Genomic DNA, 25,600 nt, shown 5'->3' on the forward strand with positions numbered 1-25,600 from the left:
GAAGAGTAAAACACCATGGAAATGGGGCAGCTGGGTAGCTCAGTGGAGTGAGAGTCAGGCCTAGAGACAGGAGGTCCTAGGTTCAAACCCGGCCTCAGTCACTTCCCAGCTGTGTGACCCTGGACAAGTCACTTGACCCCCATTGCCCACCCTTACCAATCTTCCACCTAGGAGACAATACACCGAAGTACAAGGGTTTAAAAAAAAACACCATGGAAATGACTAACAACAATAATCCAAAAGGCACAGCTCACTAGTGTTTTCCTAGTCATATTTTCTCAGTTGTTTTATTAATGTCTTATCCCACCAATATTCCTGCCTCTGCAATTCACAAGACACTCACCTAAAAATGATATTACTGTGTGAACTGATGTTTTTACCACCAAACACAGTCGGAATCCATAATGGTCTAGGTCTCACACCCCATTCTAGGAAACACTGATCAGAATATGCAGCAAAGTCCCATGGCTGAGGTTCAAACATATCACTGATACCAGTGGTGCAAATGGGCATTACCATTTCTGTGCAGGCCTGAAAAACAAAGAAAAGAAATTGGACCCACTTTACCCAAATTATTATTTTTGGTTTTCTCTTGGATAAATTTTGCAAACAGGCCATCATGTAAAAGTTAGAAGCAGTAAAATGATAAAATTAAAGTGAAGCTATTAACATAGCTTGAAATATCTTTAACTGAGAATTAATAGCTGCTGAGATTTAAAGAATGCCCATTTATAGGAGAATTATACAGCTTTACCTGATAGGTCCAGCCCTGGATTCCAAGATTGCTTGTCGCTGTTTGTGAAGTATTCAGGCAGTTTGCCTCTCCAGAATAATTGTAATAGATATTCACTGCTTGGAAAAGATTCTGTATCAATTCTTTGTCTGACGCATTGGGATTGGTCAAATATTTACATACCTCCTGTTTTTTTAAAGAGATAAAAAAGGAGACTATCAGGAAAAAAGAAAGAATATGAATATAAAATTGTATTTTATATTCACTACATGAGAAAACTGCCATTCATTCTATGGCATCATTTGATGATGATGAAAAATACTTTTCATTTATTATTGCTATGTTCTAGATTCCTCTAGGGTGCTAAGAATACTGAAATAAACAAAGTTCAACTTCCCACTTTGACTGATAAGTAACCCCAAAGGTAGCTTTACCTACTAGATGTAATTTGAGGAGCAATGAGAAGGAATCTTGCCCCACAACTACCTCCACCTACTATATATAACAAATGCCTGAGATACTCACATTAAAGGTCACAAAACAAATATGAAGAATATAAGAATCATGGAAAGATTTATATGAGCTAATGAAAAGTGAAGTAAGCAGAACCAGGAAAATAATATACAAAATGTCCATAACAATATAAAAAATACAATGAATCTATATAATAATATGAAATGTATGATTAAAATAATCAGACAACATACAATCAAGTTTGGTCCTATAAAAAAAGAAAAAATGTATCTCTTTCATGTTTTCTGGGTGGAGAAAGATGAGTATGGAACATGGAAAATTCTGTCCTATTAAGTCAATGGATTTATTAATTTACCTACAATGTGATTTTTAAAAATATCTTTTTTTATTCCCTGTTATGAGGGATGATTCTGGAAAAGAGAGAGAAGAAAACTATAAAGTGAAACTAGCCCCAAAGGAAGAATATATTTGGAAATGAATGTGATATAAAAACAAAAGATATCAAAAAAATTTTAAGGTCATAGAATCATAGAACAAACATTACTTCTATTAGACTATAAGAAGAAGAATATATATTAAATTATTATGAGGTATAAAGATCTCAACACAAATTAATTTCTCAGCTCTTTCCAAATATGACAGCTGGCTAGAAATAGTCATCTGCAGAATGAAATAAATAATAGGGAAGTTGGAAAAGAAGAGAAGAAAGGAGACAAGACCACAGTCAACTATTTTTCAAGGGCAAGTCTAATCTAGGAACTTATAATAAAAGAGAAAAAAATTTCTGAAGGAGAGAACTAGAAAGAGAGAGAAGACATATTTTGCACATTTCAAAATTGTGCCTAACCTTAAAATTTTTTTAAAAAAAGTTGCTGACCTCCCCAAATGAGGTGTTCTTAAAGCTTTAACCCCCTTAGCACAGGGCCTGTGTCCCATTCACTTATATGTCCCTTTGACTTCTGTGTCCGCAGGGTAAAATTACTGTCCATTGCTAAAAAATGAAGGAAGACTACTGGCTAGACATACGTGAAATACAGATAAGGGCAAATATAGATAAGGAACCTCTATATGCCATACTAAATGGTAATAATTAGGACCATGGGTAGAAATTCTATAAAGAGCAAAGCATCAATTGATACTAACTCATTAGAATTCTAGATAAGGATCAAAATAATACCAGAAACTTTCTCTAAAGGTCAAAGGCTAAGTAAGCACAGATAGCTTTCAAAAGAATTATAAACTACCAACAACTACATGAAATATTACAACAAATCACTAGTAGGAAAAAGGCAAATTAAAATAATTCTGAGATTTCATCTCATACCCAGCAAACTGACTAAGATGAATTCTGTCAAAAGAGGAAGGATACTAGAAGAGAGGTACACTAATACACTGTCTGGGAGGAACTGTGAACTGATTTATTGAATTATTCTGAGAAATAATTTTAAATTCTATGAGAAAAGCCATTAAAACTTTTCATACTATTTGACCCAAACTTTCCACTGTAGGGCATAAACTCCAGGAAGTCAAAGAGAGAAAGAAATGTCCCATATTTATGCTATCACATTTTGTGATAGCAAAGAACAGGAAACCAAACGGTTGCCTGTCAAATGGGGAATTTTGTTGTTGTTCAGGTCTTTCAGTTGTGTCCAACTCCTAATGATGCTATTTTGAATTTCTTAGCAAAGAGACAGGAGTGGTTTGCCATTTCCTTCTCTAGATCATTTTACAGATGAGGAAACTGAGGCAAACATGGTTAAAAGACTTGGTCAAAAATCACACAGCTAGTAAGTATCTGAAGCCAGATTTGAACTCAGATCTTCTTGCCTCCAGGCCCATCATCTAGCTGCACCCAAATGAGAAAGGACTGAATGAATTATGCTACACTGGATTTCCATTAAACTATCAAAGCTTAAAACTAAACCTAGACTTTTGGGAAGTTCTATATGAGAATATAATGGAACATTATTGCACTATTAAGAAACAAAGACTTCAGAAACAAAGAATTCAGAATAACATGGAAAGTGTTACCAACTACTTGATAGAGAGCTGAGGGATTCAAGGGACAGATTTGAAATAAGCATTTTCAGAAAAGACCAATTTGTGTATTTGTTATGAAGAGAGAAAAATATTTGCATGCAACTATGGTAAAAATGTCTAAAATCTATAAATGGAACCATTATTAATCGCTTCTTGGCCTTTTGGCTAAGATCAAGTGTGGAACCATTATCAAATGGTAATAAATGGTCAACAGATATGAAGAGCTTTTTTAAAATTTACTTATTTGTCACATTAAAATTCTCAGGTATCTGCCTCCCTCCCCCACCTCCCCACACTAGAGAAGCCATCATTTGACAAAAAGACATATACACATAAAATTATATCTTGATTATCTTTATTTTTCAGTTCTTCGAAAGAAGGAAACCATCTGAAAAACTGTTAAAAATCACTAATAATCTGAGAAATACAAATTAAAATAAGCCAGAGGAATCACGTTGGACTCAAATTGGCAGAGATGGGAAAAGAAAAGGGGAAAAAAATATCAGTGTCAGAGAAATTATGGGAAGGCAGGCACTGTGAATGTAGAACTATGGATTCGTCCAACTATTCTGGAAAACAATTTTAAATTATGCAAGAAAAATTAACAACTTGTTCAGATCTGTTGGCCCAGAGGTCCTATTAGTAGGTTTGCACCTCAAGTTGGTTAATGAAAGTAACAAACTAAAAAAGATCTATATGCAACAGGATAAGCAAAACAACCATAAGTGTAAAAGCAAAGCCAATTATGTATCCAATAATTGGAAAAAAATGGAAAAAATGATGAAATTATAAGATATGATATCATGCCATAAGAAACAATAAATATGAAGAATGCAAAGAATCTTAGTAAAAATTATATGAAGTGATACTGAATAAAGGAAGCAAAACCAAGAGAATATACAATATAATATAACGGTAAAATAAATGAAGACAACACTCAATAAAAGCAATACTCAGATCAACATAATAGACAATAATGGATAGAAAATAATTCAAATTAAAACCTATATCTTTCTTCTCCATTAACCAGCAGTAAATGAAATGTGGAAAGTAATATACCATCTATCACAGTCATTTTTTAAGGTAGTTTTGGGAAACTGTTTTTAAGGTATATATTTTACAAAGGCGGGAGAGTTGTGTGCTGACTGGAATATATGTTTTTTTAAAGCATCAATTAAAAAAAGAATAAATGAAAAGAATTTTTAATATTTCCAAAACTGCAAAATATTATAATATTTATAATTGAAGACATTTTCATGCCAATATAGTTAAATAGGTAATAAAGTGAAACTGATAATTTAATCTCAAACATAAAAATATAAAATAAAACTGAGAAAGATCTCCAGAATGTGTCAGTAGGACCCTTTAAGGATGATTTATAGAAAGCTAGGAGCAAAAATCAATTAGTATGACAAAGTTATGGTAATATGTAAAGGTGGAGTGTCCCAATAACAGATTCAGTATCAGAATATCATTGTTGGGTAAACACTCTAAAAGGGGAGACTATTGCTGCAGCTATAGTAGTTGGGAAGGGAGAATCCTTCAGCCAGTGCAAAATGGTGATATGAGTGCTAAAAGCTTCAGAAATCAACTACTGAAATGGCTGGACTTTAGGTTGATTTTACCTTCCTCTACAGATAACTTTACTACTTAGAACTTTAAGTTCTACAAAGTACTTTACATAGGTGATCTTTTTTGGTCCCATATCCTACAGCCATGAAAATTGAGGAAAGAATGGCATTCAAAAGCTTATTTTATTAACCTTCTGATCATATGAGTAACCAAAAATGTTTTTTCAAAAGGAAAATTCTAACTTTGAGGACACAACCATGTCAACTTTACAACCAAATATCAAAAGAGATAATATTTGTACTGCAGTGCTTAGAGCACAGTGCCTCTCATATATTAAGCATTTAATAAATGCATATTCCACAATCATAAATATATAAGCTTCTATCCTTATTCCTATACATACCAAAGAAAGCAAGATTAATAATTCTTTTTAAAACTCCTAGTGGTCCTATCTCTGAGAATTAAGTGTTTGAATAAGATAAAAATGGGAGGGAAGGGGAAAGGTTTAGAAATAGGAAGAGGGAAAAATATAGTTCTTTTTTAAATAAAAAAGACTAATTTCTTCCCAGAAAGTATGGTCCATCCACATTAGAGAAAAGATTAAGCAGATACATTCAGCTATTCTAACAGATTTTCTTTCCCTCAGTCCTCAATACCCCTCACTCTCACTCAGATAATCACATTAGTTTTGTCATTAAAAGCTCCCTTTTCATAGAATTCACCTAAACCGCTTAAACCACCCAGAGAGGTCGCGTATGTTATAAAACACCAGGACAAGCGGAAGGGATTTTCCATTTTGTGTCTTATTATTTCACTGTATCTATCTGTATGCTCAGAAGACTAAGCTAAAAGGTTTCATCAGCTATTCCCTAAGAAAAAATGTGTGTGGGGGGGGGGGGGGGAGGGAGTGAGGGGAATCTGTACAGTGTCTCTTAAGCTGCTATTTAGGCTGACAAGAAATCCAGAATTGAAGGCATTTATGTTGATAGAACAATCAAATGACAGTTATTTCTATTTTCTCCTCTCATTTTATTTTTAATCCATCAGCCAAATCCGTGATTATTTTTGCATGAATGCCACAGCTTCTGCTAACAATAAACAAAAGGAAATTGAACTCATCTATGTATACAAAAATGTATGAAAATAATCAAAAGGAAATTACTTGAGATTAGATGGAAAATAAAATTTGGACACTAAACAATAATAATTCCAAGAATGTGAAATTCAGGATTTCAATTCACCTGTACTCTAGAGACATATTTAAATATGTCATCTGTTAACATGCTACTTTGAAATTCTTAGTTCAAGTCACAAATCAGAAAAGGATGGCTGTTTGTCAACTCTTTAAAAAGGAGGAAGTGGATCAGAGGGAGGAGGAGTTCTGAATAAATGGAACTATCCAAGTGAAAGAATACTCTCCAGGGCTTTGTGAAATAAGAGAACAACATAAAGAAGGTCAGGAATGGAGAAATGGAATGAAGAGTTGAGAGAAAGTGATCTAAAACTATTAAGTTGAGGAAAAGCAGGTATTTAAAAAAATTTTTAAAGCAGGAAAGCAAAACTGAAACAGAATTGAAAATACATAGAAGCAATAAATATTTCCATATATGAATACAAGGATAAAATATATGATGGGCTTTTTTAAAAAGACAAGAGAACGAGAAATATAGTTCAATCACTCAAGAATTCCTTTAATTTTGAAGAATTGGGATAAAGCTCGTAAAAATGAATTGAAATGAAAATGATGAAAGCTAGATCTGATCAAAAGAAGAAAAAATGAAAACATCTACAGAAAAACAGAACAAAATTTATGACCTTGAAAAAATGAAGAATATCAACAAGAAGAATACTACTGGATGAGAAAAAATGTAACATGTTTGTAGAGTACACTAGATTAGCAGAGTGAGAGATTTCTGGGGGCAGCAGATTATCCTTTTTTTAATAATTAGTATGCTAATTTCTCAATTTAAAAAAAGGAACACTTAATTACACAGATTATTGAATCTGGGGTAAATAAAGTACAGGAAATCATGAAGCTGGACTAACTATAAAAGAAAGTCCATTAAGTTTATACTTTTAAAAATAACAATACCTTGGGTATACATCATAACAGCTCCTAAGCAATGATCACATTGTATAATTGTTGTCTTATCTTTACATCATTGTTTTATCATTAGATTAGATGAAGGTGGAGAGGTTCAAGCACTCTCATTTTGTAGATGGGAAAATTAAAGAAAAGACTTTAAAATGACCACCCCACCACAGTGTATGGTAATGCGATAAGTACTAAAGACTACTCTAATTCGCAGTGGTCTATCCACTGGACTATTTTGAACAGAGAAATACTCTTCTATGAAAAAACTAGATAGTTTGGATTTCTGTTATTTTCCCTTCAAAATTTTGGTGCCAAATTTCCTACCAGAAGAAAATCTTTTACAGTCAAAACTCACTGGTGATTCTGCTTTTCAGATTTAGGAAGCACTGACTATATAACAAGTTGAATAGTTCCTTCCACAAATCAGTTAGAGGTGGAAGTAGCCAACCCTCAAATGCCATCTAGTCCAAAAGATATCTGAGCAAGAATCTCTTCTATATCACTATCAAAAAGTTGATCATGTAGCTTTTGCCCAAAGACTCTTAATGGAAAGAAATCCATTAACCCTTAATGAACCCATTATACTTTGGAACAATTCTAATGTGGGGAAGGTTTTCTTTTCATTAAGCCTCAATCTGCCTCTCTACAATTTGTATCTGTGGCTCCTACTTTTGCCCTCTGTAAATAATCATAAAAAAAAAAAAAAGTTTAATCCCTCTTTCAGGAATGATAACCCTTAAAATTCTTGAAAACTACTATCATATTCTCTATTTTCACCTTCTAAGTCTTCACTCCACCTCAAAATCTTCTCTTCACATAACACATTCCCAGTTCCACCAATTAATCCTTGCATTCCAAGATGTCCTCTCCCCTCATCTCAGTAAGCTTTTTCTAACATGCTCAAAAACTGCCTATATTCTTTTTGAAATTGACTCAAAGAACTGAATGGAACACTTCAGATGTGAATAGACCAGGAGAGAATATAGCATGATTGCCACTCCTTTGCCCTGGACACTATACAGGAAGTAAAAATAGTATTACAGAAGACAAACTTGTCTTGCAGGTCTAGACAATGTATATAGCCAGCGGAGATCTCGGTTGGAGGCTCCACAGTTTTTAGAGTATTCAGGGATTGGTTCTCAAAGTATATGAATAAGGAAGGGTAAGATAGCAGAGGCATGAAAAAAAATCTCAGACCTTATTCCAAAATAAAGGCAATTGAGAGAACATCAATAATTAATTCATCTAGACAAACTTCTGATGAGAACAAGCTATTACTCTCATAAAGGACATGCCTAATAAGGACATTAAAAGGGTACTGGCAGATTTTTACAAGTGATATTCCCACAGTACAATATGTGTTTACCATCACACAACTGACTCAAAGGATGCAGAGAATGCAAGATTCCACTGTGCTTTTTTTTGATGACTTGGTAAAAGCATTAAATTTGATAGAATAAAACTCTACCTAAAAGGTTCTTTCAACAAAATGTCTTCCAAGCTAATGGTGAAAGTGAGATGCACAAAAGTATCATTAAGAATGATTCAAAAATATGTTTCTGTTACCTTAATAGGCCAAGCAGGCAAGGGCATTAAAAAGTCTGAACTATATGGGTAGTCCACCATTGCCAGATTTACCCATGTTTCAGCTAGCCATGATTTCAACACAAGTATATCTGTTTGGCTTCTTAATGGATTGCACAGGTGAAATGCTTCAGAAATCCACTGCAAACCTTCACCTACAGGAAAGAACAGGGATCATACACATTTATTTCATTTGGTAACTCTAATCAGCAGAAATATTTGAAAAATGTCAGTTCATCTCAGAACACATCATAACAAACAGTGCCTCAGATAATAGAGAATTACAATCTCAGAACTACAAGGGACCTCTGAGATTAAAATGGGTGAGATTTATAAACTTGCCATTCTCATGAGCTCCTCACCCAACATATCAAATCATTTGCCAAATGGCATCATTTCTATCTTCTCAACATCTCTCACATCTTTCCCCTTATCGCTACATACAAAGCTACTACTTTAGTTCAGGTTCCCATCACTTTTCACTTATTGCCTCAGTCTCCTTCACTGGTGCCCATCTCCCTCCCAGGTATCCTATACCCTGCTGCTAAAACAATTTTCCTTAAATCACACAACTCCCCTATTCCACCAATTCCAGTGGCTTCTCATTGCTCCTAGGGCAAAATACAAACTCTTCCATTTACCTTCTAAAGGCCTACACAACTTGGTCCCAAGCTATCTTTCCAGCCTTGCTAGACATTTCTCTCCCCTCAGGAACCTTCTGATACAACCAAACTGGTCTTTGTTTCTCACCCAAAATCCTCCCATCTTTATTCTTGGTGACTTTGGTGACTTTGTACTGATTCTCTGCCAGGCTTAGAATATACTCCCCCACACCCCTTACCTCTGCTTCATAGAGGATCTTTCCTCTTTTAAGATGCAGTTCAGTCACACTCTCTTCTTTAATCATCCTTTTCTGATCCCTTCAAATGCCAGTGCCCTCCCTCCCAAACTACACTACTTTTAACTGCTTTGAATTCATTTGTTACTGTCCACTTTATTTCTATACTCTATATATGTGTATAAAATATGTGTTTGTCTCCCCCATTAGAACATAAGTCCATTGCAGAGATTTTTTTTTATTCTTTGTATTTGTATCCTCACACAGTTCTGGTATTTAAATACTACTGACTGATTTTTAATGCAAGTACAGAACTTTACATTCATTCCCAGTAGATTTCATTTTCTCCAGTTTTGTCTTTTTAACCTATTGAGATCTTTTGGGATCCAGACTCCATCACCTGATAACTACCCCTCCAAAGTATGTATCAGCTACAATTTGACAAGCATGTCATCTATTCCTCCAAGTCACTGATTAAAATATTGAACAGCACAGGACCAAGGGCAGATCCTGTGATACTCCCCTAGTCAAAGACTTTCCTCAAGGTTTTTGGTATGATCATGAAAAGAATTCCAAATACACCTAACTATATGTAATAAGAGCTGTGGTAGTTTTGTGTGAGCGTTAAGAAGAGCACTGGGGAACATTACTGAAAAGAAGTGACTGGGCTTCTGTGCCCACAAATCACTGAAGATAAGTCTGTGCCCCTCTGATAGGCAGTAGCAGGGTCCCTCCTCCCTTCTTTCTTTTCCATTTCTGCCTCCTTAGTCTCCTCCCCCTTTTACTATGGGTAGCTCCTAAAGTCAGCATGCTAAATACTGAGCAATCATTTCACTAGCAGCGTGAACTCAGACATCTAGAGGGAGAGGGAACAGAAATGTGGCTTTTCTTTCGCTCACTTCACATATAAGGAGAAGGCGGGTGATAATACACCTGAGCACCTATAGCCTGGTGGGAGTGGGAATTTGTGACAAAACACACCTGAGCTCCTACAGTCTGTGGTTAAAATTTTCCTAAGTTCCTGATCTGGTGATTACAAAAGTGGAAGCAAAGAGCATTTTCTGTCCTTTTAACTTGACACTTGATTCTTTCAGTCTCTTATTTAGCAAAATGGTGTTTATTGCATTTTGTAATCTAGAAATAAAATTGTACTTTAGTGCTTGACTCTAAATCATTGGACTGACCTAGCTGAGGCCTGACCCAGTAGATCACTTAGGATATATCTTTTCATTTTGTCCATAAAGATAGGATAAGAGAGTTTGTCAAATGCTTTGCTAAAATCAAAGCCTACACTGTACAGAGCATTCTATTCTTCCAGTCTAGTTAATCAATTAAAAAAAAGTAAATGATGGTAATCAAGTATGACCTATTCTTAATAAAACCAGAATGGCAGCTTTTAGTTACCTTATTCTAATCAATGGCTAGCATATTGAATTTATAACATTTTAAAAAATTGTTCTGGTAGAAATAGTTGCCCCTAAAATGTCATCTCACTTGGCATCCCTTTTCATGGAAGCAATTAATAATATTCCGCAAAAATTAGCTTCTAATTTGGTGAAGCACATGATCACTCTATAGTTTTGTTATATGAGAAAGAGGAACTCTCTTGAATCACAATAACTATAAGGCAAGGAACTGCGATTTTTTTCATCTTAAGGGAAATTATACCAAGTATAAGAATTCATATTCTTTCAAAAATATTGTAAAATTTCTGTATATAAGAGGGATTGAATATGTACCTTTTGGGCTCCAGAGAACAGAACTAGAACAATGGATGGCAGATTCCATCTCCCAAGAGAAAAACTTCCTGACATTTAGGGATATCTAAAAGTGGATAAGATAGTGAGTTGCTCAGAACTCAGCAGAAGCTAAAGGACTAATTGTTGGGGAAAGCTCTAGAGGAAAGACTTGTTCTTGTATAATTTGGACTATGCAGAGTATGAAAAATCCTTGGTGCTTTTTTAAGCTATTTTTGTTGGACATGACAAAAACCCTTGATCCTCCTGGGTCTCATTAGGATGTAAAGTGTCTAGAACAAGAGATATAGTAATTCTATTGTGTATGACCAACCATAATTTCAAAGGATCCATAATGAAACATGCTACTTGGCCTCCTGGCAGAGAGGCAATGAATTCAAGGTGCAGACAAATTTTGAATATGGCCAATGTGGGGATTTGTTTTACTTGACTACATATTTTGTTATAACAATTTTTATTTTTCTTTATTTCAGTGGCCGAGTGGAGAGTGAGTGGGGGAGGGAGAGAAGTAGATTTTTGTCAATAAAAAACATAAATTAAAATTTTTTAAGTGTTTTACAGGGTTGTTATGTGGAAGTAGGATTAGATTTGTTCTGCTTAGCTCCATAGGACAGTGTAAAGATGGATGGATGTTACTTCCTAGTTTTTTGACCCTGAGCAAGTCACTTAACCCCTATTGTAGCCCTTACTGCTCTTCCGCCTTAGAACCAATACAAAGTATTAATTCTAACATGGAAGATAAGGGTCTTTTAATTTTAAAAAATGGAAGACTTCAGTCAGATCTATGGGAAAGGAAACAATTTAAGACCAAGCAAAAGATACAGAATATCACAAAATGTAAAATGAATAATTTTGATTATATTAAATTAAAAAGGTTTTGTACAAAAAAAAATCAATGCATCCAAAATTAGAAGGGAAGCAACAAATTGGGGAAAAAATCTTTAAAACAAAAACCTCTGACAAAGGTCTAATTACTCAAATTTATAAGGAACTAAATCAATTGTACAAAAAAATCAAGCCATTCCCCAATTGATAGATGGGCAAGGGACATGAATAGGCAATTTTCAAATGAAGAAATCAAAACTATCAATAAGCACATGAAAAAGTGCTCTAAATCCCTCATAATTAGAGAAGTGCAAATCAAAACAACTCTGAGGTACCACCTCATATCTAGCGGGTTGGCTATTATGACAGCAAAAGAAAGTAACAAATGTTGGAGGGGATGTGGAAAAATTAGGACACTAATACATTGCTGGTGGAGTTGTAATTTGATCCAACCATTCTGGAAGGCAATTTGGGATTATGTCCAAAGGACTTTAAAAGACTACCTGCCCTTTGATCCAGCCATACCACTGCTGGGTTTATACCCCAAAGGGATAATAAGGAAAAAGACTTGTAAAAAAATATTTATACCTGTGCTCTTTGTGGTAGCAAAAAATTGGAAAATGAGGGGATGCCCTTCGATTAGGGAATGGCTGTATAAATTGTGGTATCTGTTGGTGATAGAATACTATTGTGCTAAAAGGAATAATGAACTGGAGGAATTCTATGTGAACTGGAAGGACTTCCAGGAATTGATGCAGAGTGAAAGGAGCAGAACCAGGAGAACACTGTACACAGAAATGGATACACTGTGGCACAATCAAATGTAATGGACTTTTCTACTAGCAGCAATGCAATGATCCAGGAGAGTTCTAAGGGACTTATGAGAAAGAATGCTATCCACTTCCAGAGAAAGAACTGTGGGAGTAGAAACACAGAAGAAAAACATTTGCTTGGTTACGTGGTTTGTTGGGGATATGATTGAGGATGTAGACTCTAAACAATCACCCTATTGCAAACATTAATAATATGGAAATAGGCTTTGATCAAGGACACATGCAAAACTCAGTGGAATTGCTCGTAGGCTACAGGAGTGGGGTGGGAGGCGGGGAGGAAAAGAACATGAATCATGTAACCATGGAAAAATATTCTAAATTAATTAATTAAACAAATAAAGTTTTTAAGAAATAGAAGACTTGTCAGCTCCAGAACGGGGGAGGGATAAGGGGAAGGAGGGAAAATGCATCATGTAACTGTGGAAAAATATTCTAAATAAATACATTTTTAAAAAAGAAAAAAAATGGAAGGAAGTGACAAAGGTGGTAGATCAATGCTTAGAATAAAGGAAAACAGGGGGCAACTTGGTAGCTCAGTGGATTGAGAGCCAGGCCTAGAGGATAGAGAAGAAGAAGAATTATTCTACTAATAATAATAGACAGTTCTCACTTTACATAAGTGGTCTTCCACAAACTTCCAAACAAACTGCTTTTTGCATAATATGGATTTGCCCACAGATGTGAGTAAGTGAGGAAGGAAGGAAGAAGGAAGGAAGGAAGAAAGGAAGGGGACTACCCATCTATATAGGAAGGGAGCAGGCATATAGTTCAAGGACACATGGAAGCTGAGGACAGAGAAGAGAAAGTAGGAGGTACATGAAGGGGCCAGAGTCAACCACTTAGGGGCATGGCTGAAAATGAGAGGAAGGGGGGCAGCTGGGTAGCTCAGTGGATAGAGAGCCAGACCTAGAGACGGGAGGTCCTAGGTTCAAATCTGACCTCAGACACTTCCCAGCTATGTGACCCTGGGCAAGTCACTTGACCCCCATTGCCTATAAAATTGAAAATAAAATTTAAAAAAAAAAAAAGAAAATGAGAGGAAGACCACACAGGAGACAGACATGGACATAGAAGAAGACAGGCAGCATGCAGAGCCAGGGACATACATGAGGAAATGGACAGAGATGGATAGAAGATAGAAATGGGGACCAACATGCCAGTGGGCAGAATGAAACAAAGGTCTCCTCTCTAAGCACCAAAGGCCTCAAACCAAGCCTCTAATGCACAGTCTCTCCAGAGGGGTTTTATTTGGAGGGGTTTCATGTTCTGAGGTTGTTTTTTTTTTTTTAGTTTTTTTAAGTGTATTTTTTAATGGGGGCAAGGGGACAAGGGTAGGAGGCTGAGCTAAGGTGTGGGAGGAGAGGGAGAAAGAGAGAGACAGAGAGAGAATAGGAGAGAGAGAGGGAGAGGGAAAGAGAGGGGAGAGAAGTTGAGAAAGAAAGAGAGAGAGAGAGCAGTACTGTAAAGTTAACACTGGTAGGTTTTTTTGGAATGCATATTTCTTTAAGCATTCTTTACATAAAGTTGAATTTGTGTAATATAAACTTACATAAAGTGAGAACTGTCCATAATAACAATAGCTAACATTTATATAGCACCTGCTGTGTTAGGCACTGTGCTAAGCACTTTACAATTATTATGTCATTTGATCCTCACAACAACTCTGGAAGATAGGTACTATTATTATTCCCATTTTACAGATGAAAAAATTGAGACAAATAGAGGATAAGTAACTTGTCCAGGGTCACACAGCTACTAAGTAACTGAGGCCACATTTGAACTCAGTTCTCCCAGATTCTAAGCCTAGGAGCTCTATCCATTGCACCACCTGGCTGCCCCTTTAACTGACTCCAGGCTGGCAGAATACTGAATGTAGAAGATAAGATTCCACCACATCAGACCACAGAGAATCCCCAAAAAAGCCAAGAGCCTTCACTCCTAGCAAGAAGGTACATGACCTACTAGAATAGGTAGGTGGTGCAATATATAGAGTGCCAGGCCTGGAGTCAGGAAGACTCCTCTTCCTAAGTTCAAATCTGGCCTCAGATACTTACTAGCTCTGTGACCCTGGGTAAGTCATTTAACCTGGTTTGCCTCAGTTTCCTCACCTGTAAAACGAGTTGAAGAAGGAAATGACCAACCATTCTAGTATTTTTGCCAAGAAAACTCCAAATGGAATCTCAAAGAATTAGAAATGACTGAAAAATTTCTTAACAAGTAGACTGAGCTTCAAACATGTCTCCTGGATCTTCTTCCTTGATCACATGGTGGAAGAAAGTGAGGGTCAGGGGGCAGTTGGTTGGCTCAGTGAAGTGAGAACCAGGCCTAGAGATGGGAGGTCCTGGGTTCAAGTCTGGCCTCGGACTCTTCCTAGCTGTGTGACCCTGGGCAAGTCATTTAACCCCATCACCTAGCCCTTACCGCTCTTCTGCCTTGGAGCCAATACACAGTATTGACTCCAAGATGGAAGGTAAGGGTTTAAAAAAAAAAAAAAAAAGTGAGGGTCACTGAATTTTCCCCTTCTCAAAAGACATAGTATCATTTGGGAAGAGTTCTCCATTCAGTGCATGTCAGCAGTCACATCTAGTCTCTATGTTTTTCCTTCACCCCAGTTCTTGTGAAAGGTCAACAGAAAGATGGAATCCAACCTGTTGCAGCCGCCAAAGCCAATAACTATACTAGCAAATTGGAATCTTTCTGCCTCCTTTACCCTGAAGCATAACAAATGGTCTTCAGGATCAGTGACTGACCAGTTGTGAAGCCAGCAGAACTAGGTGTTTCCTGTGTACTGTATTGTGTAATTAGAATTGTGTACCCTTGAACTACATTTCCCAGCATTCCTCTTTCATTCCCCTCCCGTTGCGCCCTTAGGCTTTGAAGATAAGTTTGTGTAGCTCTGCCCTCTCACATGTTCTTCTCTGGCTTTCACAGTCCAGGAAACTGCTCTTTATTTAGGCTATTTTATTCCTTTACCTCAAGTGATTGTTAATAAATCTTATAAAATATAACACTTGGAATGATTTGATCTTAATTTTTAATCTTACAATATGTACCTATGAGAAATGGCACATATTCAGAAGTCTCCAAATGGCTCCACAGAAACACCTTTCTTCTCTATGTACCAACTATTACTTCTTCCTACCTTGGTTTACAACTACCAATGAAATAAAGCCTTTTGCTGATGTGTTGTAGATTTTAAATAGTAGGTTATCTGTAGCAAATTGGATTTCTTGTCTTTCTAGTTAGCCAGGAAGAAACAATAGCCTACCTTGTTCTCTTTGCAGGCCCTCTCTATTTCTGAAAGAGGAATTACTAGGATGTCTAAGAATCCCTCAATTTTTCTATGAGTCATGATTTCTTTTATTTTCACATCTTTAGTAGAAGTTGAGAAGACTCTGTTGCTTTATATCAGAGTATGCCCAAAAGACAATCCTAAAAATCTTCCTAATAATTATAAAGCATTTAATATTCCTAGAATTGTCTTTAATCATATAAGTCATCGTTTTATAGCTTTCCACATTCATTTGTATTGAGCTCATGTTTTCCCTTTATAATCTGTGTTTGATTCCTAGGTTAGGATAAGAGGTTCATAACTGAGCTAATAACTTTCTCTAATAACCTTAATACTTGATAGTTAACATAAGTATATCTCTCAAACAAAACTATATTTTTGTGAAGCTCTATATTTTGTGAAGGTCAACCTTTAAGCATGGTAATGTCCAATGTTTAACCCAAAGACTACCAATAAATTTGGGGTGCAACAGGCTAGACAAGAGGAAACCAATAGTCTCTCTACCAAAGTTCCCTCCTCTTTTAGCAAGTCCAGTAAGAAGAGTCCATGCTTTTTTTTAAAGATTTGTAATCAAGAGATCATTTATTTTCTTTAAAGTATAGTGAGCTTAAGCCTATAGTTATTTCCCTTTTTAAAGAAAGTTCAAGAATTAATTCAACTGATTCATTGTTCTGAATATTATTATCAAAGCATATAAATAAGTTGAATTTTGCTCCTCTTTAGAGTAAAAAGTTCAGGAAAAAAATTTTTAAGATTGACTAGTCCCATCTTTTCCTAATCTTTGTTGCTATTATTATTATTATTTCCAATCACCATTTCCAAATTATGGCCCTTGCTTGCCAGCCATCATCCTCAGATCCCCACTTCTCCTCCCTCCCCAGAACCGTAATTGGACTCTTCCTCTGGAACCACCCTGGGCTCCAAATGGTAAGTTTTTGCCTTATTTTGCTTAGAATTAGAACTCCATGTCACTTCCTGGAACCATTTCCAAACTATGTCATCACACTTGAATCTTCCCTTCTCAGATTTCCAGATGTCCTTTAGGCCAGGGATTATTCTTCTTACTTGTATTTTTATCACCAGGACTTTGCAGTGTTTAACACAAGTATTTAATAAATGTTTCATCTATACTATATTGATGGTAAGTACATTCCCTACCTCCCTCAATAACTTCAACATTTCTCTTTTTCTATTCTGTCTCCTACCACCATCCTAAGTGACTTCAACATTTAGTGACTTCTGATGACATTTCCAATATTTTACACTCTTGGTTTCTCTATGTTCTTAACTCTAACGACTTTCCTATATCCACTCTACTTCATCCCCTCCTTGGACATTGTCTTCACTCAAAAGTTACCCACTTCCATGAATATGAACTTCGAAATTCCTTCTCAAATGACAGCCACCTCAGCAGTGCTTCACACTCCTACTGAGCCAGCCTATTTTCCTTCATCATAACTTTCATTCTTTTGATCCATACCAGCTTGCTATGTCTCTCATCCTAGCTTCTATTCCTAATCAATTCAACTCTTATCCTCCTCTTTACTTTAGACCATAGCACCCGTCCTTGCTGATCCTGACCCTAAATACTATGCTGCCAGTTCTCTCTCTCCAGCAAGGCTCAGGTACATGGGAACTAAATCATATAACACTAATGATTAGCTCCACTACAAATTCCTTGATCTCCAAGCAGCTAAGTTTACTAACTAATGTATGACTGTTCGAATATTTTCCACTATCCTCAAACCACCAATGACACACTCCCCTTCCCCCTCACTGTTTTTCTATTTTAGAAGGGGGAGACAAGGGTTTATTTAAAACACTTCACAAATATTATCTCATTTTGTCCTCACAGCAACTCTGGGAGTAGGTACTATTATCCCCATTTTACAGTTGAAGAAACTAGAATGACAGGGAATATGCAGGAGAGCAGCTTAAACAGGCTTATTCACTGAGGCTAAAGACAGAGAGTACTGAGAGGAAATAGGCTGAGGTTCTTCAATCAGGAAAGGTATCTCTAAGGTACAGGGGATTGGGCCAGTCAGAAATGTTTTATATCTGGCTGAAGGACATCTCTTGTTAATTTCTAAGTCCCTTGAGGGAGGAGACAGAAGGGCTCTTCCCTACCAGTGAAACTGATGGCTGCAGGAAGTCTCGGGTAGGTACTTCCTGCCAAGATGGATGCCTGCGGTTCCCTCAAGAAATAAAAGAAAATAATTCCTTCCCTCTTCAGCCCTTGCTTTAATCTTCAGTACAATGATTCACCAGAGGCTTTGAGTAGGTAACAAAGGGGATTTATTAATGTCAGGGATAATCAAAAGGAGAGAGGGGTTTAGGGTTTTGTAACAGCCTCTAGGGAGAAAGCTGATGGTGGGGGAAGGGTCACAGGAGGGGGTAAGCTCTCACAGTCAGGAAGATTTGACTGCCTTAAAGTAAAGTATTTATCAAATCACTAAATTGGGGTTAACTTGTTTAGAATGCCCTACTTGCCTACAGAATCTAAACCCACTATGTCCAATCACCAAGCCACCCTTCCTCCCAGGGTCCAAAGGGAAGTTCAGGGGAATAGCAGATATGTACTGGAGAGATCAGGGAGAGGTCCAGAGAAATTAGATAGGTCCAAATTTCCCCAAGGCAAAATAAGCACAGGCTAAGCCCAAACCCAAAAGCAGAAGCCCCCAGGCAAAGCCAGAGCCAGAAGGCAAACCACCCCCCCTGGACTTCAGCCCTATTTATAGCCTCAGGCTCCAATTGACTTTCTGAAGATTCTAAGACCTCCAGCTGTCTTTCTGTGACATTTTGAAATTGCAGAAGCAAAATGCTTCTGCTAGCAATCTTGCATTACACTCTCCATTTCCAATGGTAATCCCTCTGCCCATTTCCTAGATCTTATGCCCTTCAATGGCCTCATACTTGATTTCCTACTCCAATGACCTTGTTCCATAAAGAATCCCTTCTTTCTAACATTTTCAATCTGTTAGTCAGTGAATCAAAAAAAAAAAAAAAAAACAATAAGCACTTCCTTTGTGCTTAATGGTTGATGTCACTGTGCTGACCACTGGGGACACAAAAAAAGGGAAAAGTCAGTCCCTGCCCTCAAGGAACTCACTAATATGGGAGATAATATGCAAACAAAGGCATACAAAGCTAGCTATGTATAAGATTAATGGGAGGGGGGAATTAAAAGAAGGCAGGCTCTGGAAATAAGGGGGTTTAGGAAGGTTTCTTGTAGAAGGTGGGATTTTATTTGGGATTTCAAGAAGCCAGGGAAGCCAGCAGTTGTAGCAGAAGAGGGAAAGCATTCCAACTGTGGAAAACAGTCAAAGAAAAATCCCTCAGGCCAAGAAATGGAGTCTCTAGTTCATGGAATAGGCCAGTGTCATTGGATTGATGAATATGAATGAAGGAGAAAGAAGTAAGAAAACTGGAAGAGGGAGAGTTAGGTTACAAAGCACTCTGCATGCCAAACAGAACGGTTTATATTTGCTTCTAGAGACAACAGGAAGCCACTGAAGTTTACTAAGGGGGAATAGGGGAGGCTGGCAGTAACATGATCAAACATGTATTTAGAAAAATAATTCTAGAGGCTGAATGGGAGGATGGACTGGAGTAGAGACAGACTTGACAGGCAGAACCTCCAGCAGGCTATTGCAATAACTCCTCTCCAGTGATTTTTACCCTCTGGCTATATAAAGATGCTCATTTCCCCTATTGTTTTTTTAATCCTTCTCCCTATCTTGTTAATTTACTGTCCCATCTCTCATCCCACTTTCACTAAAAAGAAATAACCTTCTAAAAATAGTCTGTACACTTCTACCAAATCATGGGGGTTAGGGGTTTGGCATCCCTGAGATCTGGAAAATCCATATAAAAGTTTTTGGCATTCCCTTCATACCAGAGAAGAAGTCTTTCTTTTTCTTTTATGGAGTGTTTATAGTACCACCTTATAAATTTTTGGTTAAGTATGTATTTCTGAGTTTCTAAACTTTTTTCCTATGTTACCTGCTAGCCTTCACGTGTCATCTGTAGCTTCTGCAAAACTTCCCAAAAAATCCCATTTCATTTCTTATGCTGACCCTCGATATATAGAAACCATCATGGAGAAAGTTGTAATGTGGAAGGGAGACTTGTACTTAGCTCCCTCTACCCATCTTTGCTTTTCAATTCACTTCATCAACTCCTCATAATTACATTCTAACATTTAACATTCTCCAAAAACTGCTCTAAGATCCCCAATAAACTAATTGCCAAATTCACTGGCTTTTTTTTTCACTTCTCATCCTTGACTTTTCTTCAGCACTTCACTCTGACCCACCACTTCCTTGAAACATACTCCTCCCTTGGTTTCTGTTGACAATATTTTGTTTTTCCTTCTATCCCTCTAACTTTTATCTTACTGCCTTTTTTCCAGTTTGTTTTCCTCTTTCTTCCCTTCCATCTCTTTCCAAAGCTTCAATTATTGGCTCTCTTCTCTTATATATCTTTATATTCTTGCCCTCAGCAAGAATATAACTTTCATTGACTGCCACTGCCTCAACCATTATCTCTATCAAATGATTCTTAGATTTCACATCCAGGCCAAATTTTCTTCTGAGCTCTAGACTCACATTTCCAACTGCCCACCTGATATCTCTACTTTAAGCACCACAAATTCAACATAGTCATAACAATTAAATTTATCCTTTCCCTCATTAAATTTGCTTTTCCTTCTACTTTTTTTATTTTGGTTTTCAGCATCAACATTCTTCTAATTTGTTGCTGAGTTGTTTTAGTCATGTTTGACTCTTCATGACCCAACTTTGGGATTTTCCTAGCAAAGGCAGTGGAATGATTTGCCATTTCCTTCTCCAGCTCATTTTATAGATAAAGAATGGAAGCAAACACAGTTAAATGATTTGACCAGTTTCACACAGGTAGTAATTGTGTGAGGTCAGACTTGAACTAATGAAGATAAATCTTCCTAATTCTAAACCCAGTGCTCTATCCTCTGTGCCACTTAGCTGTTTCTTACTGTTGTTCAGTTGTTTTCAGTTCTATCTGTCTCTTTGTGACCCCATTTGGGTTTTTCTTGGCCAAGATACTCGAGTGGTTTGCCATTTCCTTCTTCAGATCATTTTACAGCTAAGGAAAGTGAGACAAACCAGATTAAGTGACTTGCCCAGGGTCACACAGGTAATAAGGTGTCATAAGCTCAAAAGATCAGTTATCTTCTTATTTTGGCACTTCATTACCCCTAAACCACATTCTATTAGTCACTAAGTACTATTCATTTAATTTCCAAATCTTTCTTGAATCCATCTTTTTCCTTTCATTCTCACTGACTGCCATACTCTTAATTCAGGCCCTCATTAGCTCTCATTTAGACTAACACATTAACCTCCTAATCAATATTCCTGACTGCAATTTATTCTGGTTCCAAAGTATTCTATGCACTGCTGTCAAAGTAATTTAAAGGCAAGCTTTTAACATGACAGTCTCATCATATAGACTCCCTATTGTCTATAGAAGGAAGTCCAGGTTTCTTTGTATGATACTCTAGCATATTCTAGGCCCAACGTGGAAGTCACATTGTCAATCCACCCTCAAAAACCTAGGCTATGTTGAACAACCTATTGTTCCCTAAATATGCCCTAATGCTCCTATTTAAATATCTTTGCTCATGTTGCTCACTGAACCTGGAATTTTTCTCTCATCCCTAATTTTAAAAATCCTAACTATCATTCATGGCCCAATTCAGATGTCACCTGTTTCTTAAGAGTTTTCTCCAATTCCCTCTCCTCCTCCTCCTACAGCCCATAATTTTCTTCTTCTGGGTATATCTTGTATATGTCTTACTCCAGTGCCTCACAATAAAATAAAGGTGACCCTGGGTTCATGAAGATTATGCTAGGGTACAAACTCAGTAGGTCAGTCTGGAAAGGTTTCAAGCACACATGAAATAATGAGCTATGTATATGTTTCCAAGATCCAGCTTAGCTCTGTTCAGAAAATATCATAACCAGAAATTAAGCCATTAGGTGAATTTGTTTTTGGTCATAGGAACTTATGTAAGCCATCTACTAAGAGATACAGGGGCAGGGGTTAGGAAAGGAGGGAAAGTGGAGGAAGAAAACAAGTTTTGATCTGCAATGGTAATGAAAATATACAAATTACTGAAATCACACATTTGAAGTTTTGAGAAAAAATATGACAACTCCCTTCTAAACTAAAAATCTCTTTGACAGAATGGGCTAGGTTCTTGTTCATCATTGTCAAACCACAGTATCCTGAACATACAAGGAAATTGATAGAATCTTATGAGTCAAAATTGAACCTGCTTCCTCTGAGCCCTTTGCCATATTTGTCAATCAGACAGTCATGGTTAATATAAATAGGGGATTTCAGAGAACTAGAAAAGTGTCCATTAACAATCCAGGGTGGGAAATACATTATTCTATAATTCAAATTCTTTTTTTCAGACTAAATCTTTGGTGTTTAATAAAATTCAGTGAAAATTGATCTGGTAAATTTAAAAAATCTTCTTTGAGATTTGGAAAATCAATTTTACCTTCTTACCTGTGGATGTTAGTCTATCAATTGCTTTCCAGGAGCCCTGGATGGTTTCTGAACAGTTGGGGCCACTTTTTTTAAAATCATTGGTTACAATTTCAAAAAACTTTCCACAAGAGACCAAATCCATAAATTGCCAGATGGGAGCAGAGGCTGCAAGAGCTCTGAATAATTAAAAGAGAAAGGGGGAAAGTGGAAAAAGCAGAAAAGAAAAACAAAAGGAAAAAAGATTAGTTCATTCAATTCTAACTTTTAAGTGTCAAATGAGATTGGGCAAATTACTAAATAAGGAAAAATTCTTCATTAGAGGAATATGAACTCAAATTTATAAGAGAGATTAGAATGAACAACATTTAATGTAAAATGAATCTATAGGTTTGAAAATATTTAAGATGTATTACTATGGAATAGACTAGGGTTAAATGACCTCAGCAATCTAGTGTTTGATAAACTCAAAGATCCCAGTTTGGGGAATAAGAAGTCACTATTTGACAAAAACTGCTGGGAAAATTGGAAAACAGTATGGCAAAAATTAGGTTTAGATCAGTATCTCACAACCTATACCAAGATAAGGTCAAAATGGATATATGATTTAAACATAAAGAGTGATATTATAAGTAAATTAGGGGAACATAGAATAGTTTACCTGTCAGACCTATGGAGAAAGGAAGAATTTATGACCAAACAAGAGACAGAAAACTTTACAAGATGTAAAATGAATAATTTTGATTATATTAAATTAAGAAGGTTTTGTAAAAACAAAACCAATGCAACCAAAATTACAAGAGAAGAAACAAACTGGGAAAAAATTTTCTGATAAAGGTCTCATTTCTCAAATAAATAAGGAATGAAGTAAAATTTATAAGAATCCAAGGGGGTAGGTGGGGAGCTCAGTAGATTGAGAACCAGGCCTAGAGATGAAAGGTCCTAGTTTCAATTATGGCCTTCAGACACTTCTCAGTTGTGTGATCCTGGGCAAGTCACTTAATGCCTATTGCCTAGCCCTTACTACTCTTCTGCCTTGGAACCAATACATAGTACTGATTCTAAAGCAAAAGATAAGAATTTTAAAAAATAAATAAAAATTAAAATAAAAAGAATCCACGTCATTCTCTAATTGATAAAGGTCAAAGGTAATGATAAGGCAATTTTCAAATGAAAAAATCAAAGTAATCAATAATCATATGAAAAAATGTTCTAAATCCCTCCTGATTAGAGAAATGCAAATTAAAACAACTTTGAGGTATGGGCCAATATAACAATAAAGGAAAATAATAAATGTTGGAGGGAATGTGGCAAAATTAAGACACTAATGCATTGTTGGTGGAGTTGTGAATTGATTCAACCATTCTGAAGGGCATTTGGAATTATGCCCAAAGGGCTTTAAAAGAATGCATACCTTTTGATCCAGCCACATCACTACTAGGTCTTTACCCCAAAGAGATTTTTTTTAAAAGGGAAAGGATCTGTTTGTATAAAAGTATTTATAGCTGCACTTTTTGTGATGGCAAAGAATTGTAAACTAAAGGGATAAACCTCAATTGGGGAATGGCTGAACAAATTGTGGTGTATGACAGTGATGGAATACTATTGTGCTATAAGGAATGATAACAGGATGACTTCAGAAAAAGCTGTAAAGACCTATGTGAACTGATGCAGAGTGAAATAAGCAGAACCAGGAGAACATTATACACAGTAACAACAATATCGTGGGACAATCAAATGTGACAGATCTTGCTATTAACAGCAATGCAACAATCCATGACATTTTTGAGGGACTTATGAAAAAGAATGCTATTCACCTCTAGAGAAAGAACTGTTAGAATATAAATGAAGATGAAAACATTTGATTTCTCACTTGTTTATTTGGGTATATATATATATATGATTTGGAGTTTTGGTTCTATAAGATTATCCACTTACTAAAATTAATAATATGGAAATGTTTTGAGTGATAATACATGTAACAACCCATATTGAATTGCTTGTCAATTCCAAGAAGGGAAGGAAAGAAGGGCGGGAGACAATACGAATCATATAAATTTGGAAAACTTATGTGGAAATTTGTTATTAAAATAAAATTAAGATAAAACAACAACAAAAAAAGATGTATTCTATTCAATGTGTTTGCACTCACCCAATCACTATATGAGGATACTTCATTCTGAACCAGGCTGCAAGCATCCCTCCATATGAGCCTCCTATAGCGATGACAGGACTGTTTTTAGCACCAGGGATTTCTTTTTTCAAGGATTCAATTAAAACTGCAAAGTCAGCCAGAGCCTGCTCTGATGTCAGATAATTCAAGTGCTTGGAATCCTAAAGAAAAATTGCAAATAGAACTAGAAATGGCACTAAATAATTGCAAATTAAACATAGCTCTAATCTAGATAAGACATGAAGGACCAATTAGGAATTGAGAATTTTGTACAATCAAGTCAGAGTAGCTAATCAATGCAATAAGCATCCTTAATTAAGCAACTGCTATTGCTTTAGTACTTCAGGGTTATGAAACACCACAATGTATATGATACTTACACTCAACATTTTGCTATCAATTAAATTTACACATCAGCATTACTAATCTTTTTTAAAAACTCTTACTATTTGTCTTAACATCTAAGTTATCAGTCCCAAAGCAGAAGAGTGGTAAGTGCTAGGCAAATGAGGTTAAGTGACTTGCCCAGGATCACACAGCTAAGAAGTATGTGAGGCCAGATCTGAACCCAGGAACTTCCATTTCCATGCCTGCCTCTCCCATTCACTGAGCCACATAGCTGCCCCAGTGTTACTAAGTCTTAAAAAAAAGTTCTAATATACACTTACCCTGTGGAGTGTTAGTAATGTTCATGATAGAAACATGTACACATAGCAAAAGCTGATTCGTTAAAAAAAAAAAGTTAAGAGTCTTCATTATTCAACTGGTCAAAACATATTCTTAACAAATTCTGACAAATGGAAAAATAGATATTCTGTATAAAGTCAAGAAACCTTTCCCAATCCCCCCC

General features: G+C 36.2%; 1 protein-coding gene across 1 annotated transcript in view; it reads right to left on the bottom strand.

Moving 5' to 3' along the window:
* The window catches only part of LOC123240528 (prolylcarboxypeptidase), a 74,034-nt gene that overhangs the window by 14,198 nt on the left and 34,236 nt on the right, over positions 1-25,600 (bottom strand). The window contains exons 4-8 of the mRNA XM_044668189.1: positions 24,730-24,911; positions 22,599-22,756; positions 8,481-8,653; positions 755-919; positions 344-531 (exon numbers count right to left, since the gene is read on the bottom strand). Of these exons, the coding sequence (XP_044524124.1) occupies positions 344-531; positions 755-919; positions 8,481-8,653; positions 22,599-22,756; positions 24,730-24,911 (866 nt within the window). The remainder of the gene's footprint in view (positions 1-343; positions 532-754; positions 920-8,480; positions 8,654-22,598; positions 22,757-24,729; positions 24,912-25,600) is intronic.

Source organism: Gracilinanus agilis, chromosome 3 (assembly GCF_016433145.1).
Source record: "Gracilinanus agilis isolate LMUSP501 chromosome 3, AgileGrace, whole genome shotgun sequence".
NCBI lineage: Eukaryota > Metazoa > Chordata > Mammalia > Didelphimorphia > Didelphidae > Gracilinanus > Gracilinanus agilis.